Source organism: Acanthaster planci, linkage group LG05 (assembly GCF_054643075.1).
Source record: "Acanthaster planci isolate LZ-2023a linkage group LG05, COTS_SCS, whole genome shotgun sequence".
NCBI classification, from domain to species: domain Eukaryota; kingdom Metazoa; phylum Echinodermata; class Asteroidea; order Valvatida; family Acanthasteridae; genus Acanthaster; species Acanthaster planci.
The window spans coordinates 4,482,466-4,493,702 of record NC_141781.1 but is presented as its reverse complement, the minus strand read 5'-3'; the positions used below and the strand labels follow the sequence as shown (position 1 = coordinate 4,493,702).

The following is an 11,237-nucleotide window of genomic DNA, read 5'->3' as shown; positions in this document are numbered from 1 at the left end:
TGATGAACAGTGTTCAACCTACTTATGCACATTTCAGTATTTGCCAATTTCAACTTCCAAGCAAAGGCAACAAATGCACACAAGTAATTAGGCTGCAAACCGTGTTAATTTCTATACCATAAAAAAAAAGAAATATGGATTCCTGGTCAACGGAAATGGTTTGTGAAGTACAGGGTCTCTTACTTGTTGGCGACATCCCTGAACAGCAAGTCGTTGACTGGCATGCATTTGTTGTAGTCCTCTAGGTACTTGAAGTCTCCTTGGATAACCACATTGTGGTAGATGGCATCAGGCCAGTAGGTGTGTGAGCCGTAAGCATCGGCAACAATAAGAGCCTAAGTGCAGTCAACAAGTCCAAATGGTTTAGTGAGGCAAAATCCATGTTCCTAAAAAAATACTCCACTTACCTGAAAATATCGATCCCATATGAAGAAAGGATCATTGCAGTATCATGCTTGATTAACCTTAACAGGGCTAAGTCCTCTGATTTCAATGAGATTTTACACTCGCACCAGGGAGTTGAGGTTAGTCCAGTTTGCCAAGTTAATCGACACAGGTACCCCATTCGACCAATCGATAACCATGTCTTTCTACACCAGGGCTCCCTGTCATCTCACCATACCAGTACGTTCACTTGCTGCCGGGTTTGATTTGAATTTGCGGGACGAGTTACAGGAATTTTCAAGATTTTCCGTTTTCAAAATTCTTCAAAATTCATAACTTCGTTTACCAGAGGTTTACACCCACATGAATGACTGTCTGGTGGCTACTCTAATCTGACAGGAACCTTCACTGACGCCTAAGTATTTTAGCCAGGCCTGCCGCCTTGTAAAGAGAGTAATTTCCTTGTTCCTGAAATTAGCCCAGTGCGCTGTTGCCGTCTTTTCAAATACGACTAGATTAGCATACAGCGGTAATGTATCGCTCATCGCTAGAGCGCTTTGTCCCCGCTGATAATTCCCTGGCACTGAATGCCATAAACAGTGGTACCCTGTTTCAAAATAATGAAGGATTACTTCCGCTAATGCCAACTGATAAAATGTTGGCAATTCCCAGCAGCTCGGTCTTTTGTTCCGAGTACGGTCTTTTGTTACAAGGCCCAGCTCCTTTGTCCGATTTCGAGCACCCCAGCTATGCGTATAAACCCAAGGTGCCCAGTTCTGGAAACCCCGGAGGCAAGTGGTTAACATACTTCTACTACCTAGTGTGCCTATTAATGTCACTGCCCATTTACTTGATAATCGCAGTTGTCCAACTGGATTCACCCAGTAGCCCTATGTAATAGTGTTCTTAGTCAAACCAGCACTTTGCACATCTCATTTGATTAACCTAGTTGATCTACTCCGCAACAATTTACAAGCTACCCACCCACACATCTCACTTGATAAACCCTACTGTCTCACTGAACCCGCCCCACTGATGTGATTGATAACCATGTAAAGTGACTGCTGAAAACTTATCCAAACAGTAGAAATAGATATGAGCACTTTCGTTTGCATTAAGTGCATTTTAAATTGACCCGGTTTCACCCACTTAACCCCAGCTAGCCGATGCCCCAACCCAGTTTGCCCAATGGACTACCCTAGTTAACCCACTTTAACGACCCAGTTTACTCATTTAGTAATAATCTATGCCCCTCATTCTATCAATCCAGCAGGCTCAGCCTCAATCCCTAAGAGAAGCCTCCACTCACCTCATGGAATCGCTGGTGTTTAGTCATGAACGCAGCCAAGGCCTTGGAGTCTAGATTAATGACCTGCGCCTTGGTTGGGAGCAAATGAAGCTGTAATGCGACCAGACGGGCTTGCTTCACGCACTGCTCAGCATGACGTAGGCAGTTGTCCTGTTAGCGATGACAAGGGTTGTTTACGTGAGTTGCATTCGCCATGACTGTTGTGGCGCATGTAATTGTTATGAACCACCATGGAGAGGCACATCATATACAGACTCAGTATATCTTATGTTGGTACATGGTGTAGAAACCATACATGAGGCGTCACGGTTTAAAGACCAATGATTTAACTAAATCAGGGTTCAGAGCTGTGATTGGTGAATCGTACCTTAGCAAAGCTCTGGGCGGCCTTGGTGAAGTCTTGTAAGATGACTTGCAGACTGTTCTGCAACTCAATGTTGGCATCTGACCAACAGAAAGAAGTAAAAATCATAAAGAAGCACCAAGGAGCAAACTCAGCAAATACAAGTCCCATTAAAATGAGGGTTTTTTCCAGTTTCTTACAAAGTACATTCAAGCATAACACAAAACGTGGTGCAAAATCACTGACGTTAAGCTTCTTCAATGGAAAAAATGTTCTCCGATCACTTCAATCTTTTCCAATCACTTCAAGCCATCCTACCCATCGTCTTCTTGCTCACTGCTTTCAGCTGTTCATGCGCATCTTTCTCCAGCAGCTCGGCAATCTCTCGATTCATCTCCAACTTGACGGCGACAAAGTTGTAGGCCTCAGTGTCGGGAGGGTCGCAACGCTTCAGGTAGTCCAGCAAGGCAACTTTCAGATTGTCATCCTGAAGTAAGGAGGGGGAAAGTCCATGCTTGATACTTAGAGATGTCTTCTGTCATTCTCAGGGTTTTGTTTGTTCACTGTACATGGACAAACCAATGACTGCCGGCACTCCGGCTGCAGTGACCATCAGAGACTATATTGTTTTCTAACTCAAAATGGAAATGTACCCAACTTACATGTCATATCTTTGGTAAAGGAACTGCACAGCAAAGCCTCAGACATGAGGAATCTAACTTAATGACTTGCTTGGTCTCCGATTGCAAAATTGACAAAACATTACCCACAAGATCTTGAGTTTGACACACAGAGGTAGAAAGCAAAGAAATTGACTTCACAAAGCCCTGTGTGAATAGCAAATATGCCAGACATGCCAAAGACCTGAAAGTCCCCACATATCAACGGATATTGTAAAGGACCAAAATAGAACGATCCCTTTTTATTCCACTCTTTAATGTGAAAATGTTGTTAAATTGTGGCAGTGTAACATACTGTTTTTCGATCAGTGTGTTAACTTCTTATAAATCTTTTAAAACTTCATGGGGTTTTTCTTCAATTTCAAATGTTGCTAATTACACCGAACAAAACCAATTTGTACATAACTGCATGAATCAACAACCTCTAGTCCGTCGTGCACACCTTTGTAGCATTACAGGCGACCATCTTACCTTGTCTCGTCTCTTCAAGAGCAGCTCAATCTGTTGATGAGCCCGGAGTACATCAAAGATGTAAGACATTTCACAGTACCTCCCGACACCTGTCAGTAACCGCACCTGAGATGATGCAGAAGATAGGCAGGAAATGGTGACATTTACACACAACATACCCTGACCTACTTAAAAGAATCCCAGGTTTCCTCCGTGGGCAATCTACTTGCTTTATCACGAGAGGCAGTTTTCCAGTGGCAAAAACACCCCCAAAATGTTATTTTAAATGAACAAGATGGCACTGGTGATTGAAATCAGAGATAAACCCCATCCATAAAAAAAGAGGCACTGTACCTTTAAAATGGCAGTTATACGAGACTTCTGAAACCGTAGTTACAATGAATCACGTTCAGTGATCACACGAACACAACCAGAAGCCAAACGTTGACGGTAGTTTTGCATTGATTAAATCATGTAGTCTTATTCTTAAATTTACCCACAAAATCCTTTTAACCCTCCCTTTTGCCATCCATAAGAAGTCATCCAGTCTTTGATAAGCTAAGTCGCAAGCTATTCAAATGAACTGCATCAAAAGCATTCTTTTGCAATTGTTCAACCTGTTGCTTGTGACTGGACTTGTGACTGGCCTTGTGAAGGGACTTGTAACTGGCCTTGTGAAGGGACTTGTGACTGGCCTTGTGAAGGGACTTGTAACTGGCCTTGTGAAGGGACTTGTAACTGGCCTTGTGAAGGGACTTGTAACTGGCCTTGTGAAAGGACTTGTAACTGGCCTTGTGAAGGGACTTGTAACTGGCCTTGTGAAGGGACTTGTGACTGGCCTTGTGAAGGGACTTGTGACTGGCCTTGTGACTGGCCTTGTGAAGGGACTTGTGACTGGCCTTGTGAAGGGAACTTGTGACTGGCCTTGTGAAGGGACTTGTAACTGGCCTTGTGAAGGGACTTGTGACTGGCCTTGTGAAGGGGACTTGTGACTGGCCTTGTGAAGGGACTTGTGACTGGCCTTGTGAAGGGACTTGTGACTGGCCTTGTGAAGGGACTTGTAACTGGCCTTGTGAAGGGACTTGTAACTGGCCTTGTGAAGGGACTTGTAACTGGCCTTGTGAAGGGACTTGTAACTGGCCTTGTGAAGGGACTTGTAACTGGCCTTGTGAAGGGACTTGTGACTGGCCTTGTGAAGGGACTTGTGACTGGCCTTGTGAAGGGACTTGTGACTGGCCTTGTGAAGGGACTTGTGACTGGCCTTGTGAAGGGACTTGTGACTGGCCTTGTGAAGGGACTTGTAACTGGCCTTGTGAAGGGACTTGTGACTGGCCTTGTGACTGGCCTTGTGAAGGGACTTGTGAAGGGACTTGTGACTGGCCTTGTGAAGGGAACTTGTGACTGGCCTTGTGAAGGGACTTGTGACTGGCCTTGTGAAGGACCTTGTGACTGGATTGTGATGGACCCAACTGCAACACTACTAAGTAATTTGTACAGTTGGTAACAAGTACTTCATTCCATAATTTAAAGGCTGTTTCCTGACATCGGAGGTCAGGTACTCAGGTACTATGTTCAAATCCACAGCTTTATTTCACAGAAGACCCTAAGTTACATGATTTAAACATTTTTCAAGAAGCATCACTCTTCTCACCAGCAAACTGTACTCCTCGGCGTATGCTAGGGCGCTGCTACACTCCCGACACTTCCTAAGTACATTGGATATGCCCTCCATGTTGCAGCAGACAGTGTGACAATCATGGGCACGGATGATGAGCTCAACCTCCATAGTGAACACTGTGAGGAGAAGGGAACATCAAAATATGACGTTGGAAAGGATTTCTGGAACCGGGGGTGGGGGAGGGGGTTGCTGGTGAGCAGAAATACTGCTCAGCAGATTTATATGCTAAGCAAAATTTCCAGAGCCCTGGTCAAAGGCAGAGTGCATAGTGGGGCTTTTTGGCTGGTGACCCATTTCTGCTGGGCTGTTTTTTTTCTGCACTTAGCAACTTTCCATCCTTCGCAGTTCTAAAACCAACTCAGTGCCTGAATGCCCAGAGTGTAGTCAAGCCATGTGTTGGAGAACCTGTAGGTTTTATATCAACTCAGAGTCTCAAGATATTTCCCTACGAAGGAACCTTTCCCAATCCTCTAAGTCCTCACTGTGCAGGAGCCCGATGGCACATGTTTTGTACTCCAACTTATAAGGACAAACTCCTAATGGAAAGTAATAGCGTGCTGCCTCTACCTTCCTCAATCCTGCAAAATCTTCTGAAACCTATTGGGGAATTTCAAAAGATTTTGATGGCTAGATTTGTAAGGTGCTAGAGATGGGAATGTGAACTCTGTCCCATTCAGGCAAAGTTAGGCCTCTAACAGAGAGTTAAAAAAATTGTGGAAAATTACGTTTAAAGAGGATTATCTTTCACCCATTTGAGATTTACAAAGAAACAGTTGGAGCTGAAGTTATGGAAATGGTAACAACATGATTTTGATTGGCACAGTTTCGGATGCACATTGTCTGTAGCTGGCTCTCCGCTGTTTTGCTTATCCTATCGTCATGTTTTGCTTATCCTATAAACAGCTTAATGTCCACCCTGCAGCCTGATGTAAATTAGCAATAGATGGACCCAAATCTAAGTCAAGATTTAGCACTGACAAGCTTCAGCCTCCGCCAACGTCCCACTGACCTGACTTGGTGTTGGCATCGTCCAAGCTGACCAATGAGGTGGCTTCCTGCAGCAGCCGGTTGCCCAAGATGGCCGGGTTGCGACAGAGCTGGATGGCCTGGCCAAATTCTTCCCGCTCCCCGATCTCCTGGCCAACGTAGGAGCTCAGGGACGCTGAGGAGAGGCGAGAGGATAGACTGCCTGAAGATCAGAAAAATCACATCAATAAAAAGATTGAAGTAGGGTACTGAAGAGGTACGTCACAAGTAGTTGTCACTGGTTATGACTAGTACTGTCAGATGAATAGCAACAGTTGATGAAGATGCCCCACTATTGCAGTGGTCTTACAGATTTCAACAGCAGGAATACAGCCTGACCAACATCAAGTACACTGTAATCATTGATGCTTGATGAAATGCACCAAATGCATTGTTGTCTGGTTAATTCTCTCCTTGTCTTCGACTCCTTATTAAGAAACAGGAGAGTTTAAGACCCTCTTTCTAGAATGCCAATCTTCAGAATAAATCATTGGTGCCTTTCATTGATCAATAGGCGTACTTTCGCTACTGGCAGTGGGTGAACATTGGCAGAGGAATGCATTTGTTTCAGTTCATGTGTGAGGAGCTTCTGGTTCCCGCTAAATTATACAAACTTGCGATAGCACCAAGGGTATGATATTTCTTTCGGAAAACGTGTAGTTCTGAAAAGAACTGGATGGTACTCGACATATCAGACAGTGTGCTCTGTCCATCGTCTGGAGACTACAGAGGTTCCAATGATGAAGCTGCTTATTGTGTCTGGAGGCGGTGAGGTGTGGGGCACTTCACCTGAGTTAACATCGTCTCCACACAATACAAATCTCTATAACACCCATTTCAGACAGGGGTTCTAGCGTTGCACCGAACCACATAGAATTAAGAGCGACTTGGGTCAGCCCAATTAAATTTTGGTTTCAGACAGACGAACTTAATACATACATTTGCAATGGGTTCAGCTCATGAAAAAAGCAACGTCTGAAACCAAGTCGCTCTGCTGTCATTCCGAATGCCTTCAAATGTCCATCTTTCGCCTGTGTTGCTCCTAATTGTTTCAAATGTCAAACTTTTGCAGTACTCAGTTCAAAATTTGCTTTTAATCTGGTTCGGCGCAACTCTAGAACACCTGTCTGAAACGGCTTTACTTGCTACGTTCACCATGAATAGCTTCAAAGCTCACTGGGATACTTAGCGATTACTTGTGGAGCCATTGTACAAGTACAGTAGTACACCAGAATGGTGATTTACTGTAGTTATGAAAGAAGGGATTTACATGCAAACAGATATAATCTGCCTTAAGGATGGGTCACAGTTGTCTTGCTGTCTCTTGTGCATTTATATCATGAAAGCTAACAGATCTGAATCCAAAGGTTCCAGAATACAGGCAGATGCAACAGAACCTGTGTTGTTTATTGAAAAGGAATCCGCCTTGAGCAGAAGCACCCCCTCATCAGTTGAAAAGAGCCATGTTGGTCAGGCATTTCATAGTTGCTTGTGAACCAGCAAAGGACAGTCCCCACCAACGGACCTGCCCTTGCTAGGAAAATTGCGCCCTCTATTGGTCTGGCTCAGGGCTCATACCACGAGTTTGCCATGACCATAACATAAGTTATCTGCCAAAAGATGCCACCAAGGGCAAGGGGACCGGTGTAAGAGCTGTAGAGCCACTAACTTACCCTCTCTCCTTCGAGGTGGCGGTTGGCGGGTCTTCAGGCTTGTGATAACAGCCTCACAGAGAAAGCCAGCAACCTGTCAGTAATTGGGAGAATGTGAGGCCTTCAAAAACCAGCAAAAAAATCCAGTCCGACACGCTTTTTGATCACGCTTTCAAGGGCGAGTCCTAAATCACATTTTCTGGGGCCAGTGTAATTTTTTTGAGGAGAGAAAGGGGAATAAAAGTTTGACAATTTCTTTATGACAATCTTTATGTTTTCTGAGAAACAAGGCTAAATTTTGGAGCGATTTGCATACTTGGGGGCACAAAAAGGTGTCATTCCTTCTTTTAAAGGATAAAACATCTAAAAACTCCCACTTGGGAGGCATGGCTCAGTTTTCCCCTACCCCCCGTTACTTCAGGTTAGTGAAGCATTTCCCTGATCAAAGATTTTCTCTGATCAGCAACACCGGGCGCTAACAAAGGTCCAACAACAACTGCCCAGAGGTCAGAGTCCACATACCACAGCAATGGCAATGCTTCAACTTGCCTGTTCATCAGTCATCTCATTGGCCAGGATAAAGGTCTTGGCCAGGGCAAATCTCTGTGGGTGACTGCATCGCAGTATGGATTTCAGGCTATCAAATGGTGCCTGGACGACCACAGACCCATAGGTGCTACCTAAGACCTGCGGCCAAACATAAAGTCAGATTGGAGTAAAGAGTTCTTACCATGGACTCAATGCCAAATAAGAACCGAAACTCTAAGAACAAATCATGAAAGAATGCAACCCATTGGAGAACACTCTCATAATTTCCTTTACCTTTGATAAGGCATCTTTAAATAATTACAATGAACACAAGTGCAAAATGTTTTCATGATTGTATAAATATCAGAAATTTTCTGCATATTGAATGCAGAATGAGGATAACTGCACTTCTTCCAGATTTCTGGAACAAAACTCAAAAACACAATTTTCTTATTATTTGTTTGGTACGGAAAAAAATTCTGATTAAATTCCTTCAAAAGAAAATTTTCTGTGATTTAAAAATAAATACATTCTCTTTATGGAGACAGACATGATAAGACAAACAAATGACATTATTATAACTATCTATGACTCTTTAATATTCAAACTTCTATTGGAACACATAACAATGATAATGTCTCCATGGTCAACCCTACCTGGGCTATCCTGTAGGCATTGATGATCTTGTCACAACACTGCCTAGCCTGGGCTGAGCAGCTGGCACACAAGGCTTCAATGGTTAGTAGTGCATCATCCACTTCCTCTGGGTCTTCGGTGGGGTCCAGGCTAGCCATGCTGCTGACACTTACAGCTGCAAGACACAATGATACAAAGAATGTATGACTGATTCATGATATCGATGTTCCAGGCTTGAGGATAAACTAAGTTATTATAAAAAAAAGAAGGAAGGGTTTAGGGTAACTGCAAAGCATTTTGCAGATGTACCTGGCAAAGATATGATCCCAAAATATTCCTGTATTAAAAAGTCCACATGTATCCACTTTTACAAGGACAGTGACGAACTGGTAGGTAATACTTGAAGGTCTGCACAGTGGAGGAAGCAGTACGGTAAGTTTGCCACTGCACTGAGTAACATATCCCTTTCTGTGAGTTGGCGACTCCCTGAAAAGGCCAAGGGAACTCTGCATTTTGGGCCATACATTCTGTCTGTGGTAAGGAGACTGAGCGATTCCAACTATGGAGGATGGTTAAGTATGAGAATTTGAAGCAAATGAAGGACCACAAACATAAAGAAGGAGCGCTCTGCTGGGAGAGTGCCAATGTGGCAGGTTGGCAGCCCTAAAATCCTCCTTTTATTAGTATGCTCATACAAATGTTTAGGAGGATATTCATAAGTTACTACTCATAGAAAAGCACCCTGTTATTATTTAGTTATTTAGCCATTCTTACAGCATGACCAAGGATGGCAAGGAGCAGCAGTATATGAACTGTATCAGCATATGTCCATACAGGAGTGTCATCTACAATTAAGACTTTCAGTGGTAAAACTGGGTATTCCACGTTCAGTTTGGTCAGACCGTCAAGACACTCACTGCTGGCAGATCTTGTCAGCATGCCTCTGGACATCATCCCCCTCCAGGCATCACTGGTCTTCCGTGTCCTGCCTCTCCCAATACCACTGGGCATGCCAGTTCTAGACCCCAAAGCTGATCCCGCAGCTGCCACTGACGATCCCGCTGCTGCCACTACCAACCGCCTCATCTCAGATTCCAGGTGGCCGGGTGCCGTGTGGCCCGAGGCCAACCGGATGCTGGTCAGAACCACTGCCAGATCCTGGTGAGGGTGGTTGAACTGACCGGCCAGGCGGTGGGCCTGCCGGATACAACACTTGTCCAGGAGCTGACCAAGAATCCGATTCAAGGCTTGGACCTCCTGCAGTGTGCAATATGTCAATATTCATGGATGTGCACAGTAACTAACAAAATCCGAAATTCAAAGGTGCCGGTATATTATCAGTATCCCTGCACATTGGGCTTACAATATCTGAACATTCCTGAAACTATCTCATCTCCCTCGGGAGAATAGGGCTCTGTACTGCCATTCCAGGCACAAACAACTAAAAACATAATAACCATCTCTGCTATCACAGGAACCCACTTAATCCTGACTGCAGACAGCAAGCGAAGGTAAAGTGAACTGTCCAAGGTTGTAACACGTAACCAGCTGCCAGATTTGAACCCCCTACCCCATGATCCGGAGTTATAAACCACTAGGCTACAAGCCCTGTGATGTTAAAAGAAAATCCTTTTTCCACAACTTAACTTGGTCTCCAGCCTCATCTCAGACTCTTCAATTACCCCTGAACCCTGTTCTGATGACATCACACTTTGTTTATGTGTGCTTCCCTATGGTGCATCAGTGGACCATGGGCCCCTACTGGTTCCATAGCAATGTGAACATGTAAACAAAGTGTGCCATCACCAGTACACAGGCCTACCAAACAGATCACAAGACAAGTCTCTATCCACAACAAACCTTCTCACCTTTTCGTCTTTTAGGATAGGAGGGGCGTACGCATCCACCTTGATCTCCGCAATGTACATCAACTCCTCTGACAACCGACACTTGAAGCCCCTCTCGTCGAACCATTCTGTATGGTCTGAGCTGAAGGCCCCCTCTAGCAATGACGGTGCAACAGGGGTAGCGTCCATCTAAATGTTGAAAAAAAAAAGAAGTGGTCAATTGAAGTTCTGTTGTTAGGTGTCATGCTTTGTGTGTTTTAATGTCCCAAAAGATGCACAAATGTACAAATTATTCACTCACAGTTTTATTTCAATCTGTCTACATTTCAAAGTTTAAGTGGCTCAAAACCATTTTATTAAACTTAGAATTTTTATTAATTATTAATAAAAATTTGTGTCGTCTTTAAATGGTACACTATACAAGAGAAACAGATTACAAACTGAACTTTTCCACGATTTATGAGGCAGGTGATACTGAAATCCAAGCAAATATTCATGTGTACATTTCATGCATACCTTCTCAACCTCAGCTGTTAGTCTCCACTTCCAGGCTTCCTGCTGCAACATCTCTAGGTCGGCCTTGTGCTCAGGGGACTTGGTAGTCTCCTTCACCAGCCACCGGTGAGCCAGACTCAGCAGGCTGGCCTTCTCCCTGACTGACAGGTCTCTCTGTTCCTTCACTAGGCTCTATACACATACAATAA

The 11,237-nt window shown here is 44.2% G+C and overlaps 1 protein-coding gene across 2 annotated transcripts in view; it reads right to left on the bottom strand.

The window, feature by feature from the left end:
- The window catches only part of LOC110986787 (spatacsin-like), a 40,549-nt gene that overhangs the window by 2,539 nt on the left and 26,773 nt on the right, over positions 1-11,237 (bottom strand). The window contains exons 31-43 of one of the 2 annotated variants that reach the window (XM_022248990.2): positions 11,050-11,220; positions 10,555-10,722; positions 9,604-9,943; positions 8,707-8,861; positions 8,072-8,209; positions 7,544-7,616; positions 5,854-6,033; positions 4,818-4,960; positions 3,188-3,292; positions 2,355-2,523; positions 2,061-2,137; positions 1,694-1,843; positions 184-335 (exon numbers count right to left, since the gene is read on the bottom strand). In XM_022248990.2, the coding sequence (XP_022104682.2) occupies positions 184-335; positions 1,694-1,843; positions 2,061-2,137; positions 2,355-2,523; positions 3,188-3,292; positions 4,818-4,960; positions 5,854-6,033; positions 7,544-7,616; positions 8,072-8,209; positions 8,707-8,861; positions 9,604-9,943; positions 10,555-10,722; positions 11,050-11,220 (2,021 nt within the window). The remainder of the gene's footprint in view (positions 1-183; positions 336-1,693; positions 1,844-2,060; positions 2,138-2,354; positions 2,524-3,187; positions 3,293-4,817; positions 4,961-5,853; positions 6,034-7,543; positions 7,617-8,071; positions 8,210-8,706; positions 8,862-9,603; positions 9,944-10,554; positions 10,723-11,049; positions 11,221-11,237) is intronic. The other variant, XM_022248992.2, reaches the window with a different exon arrangement.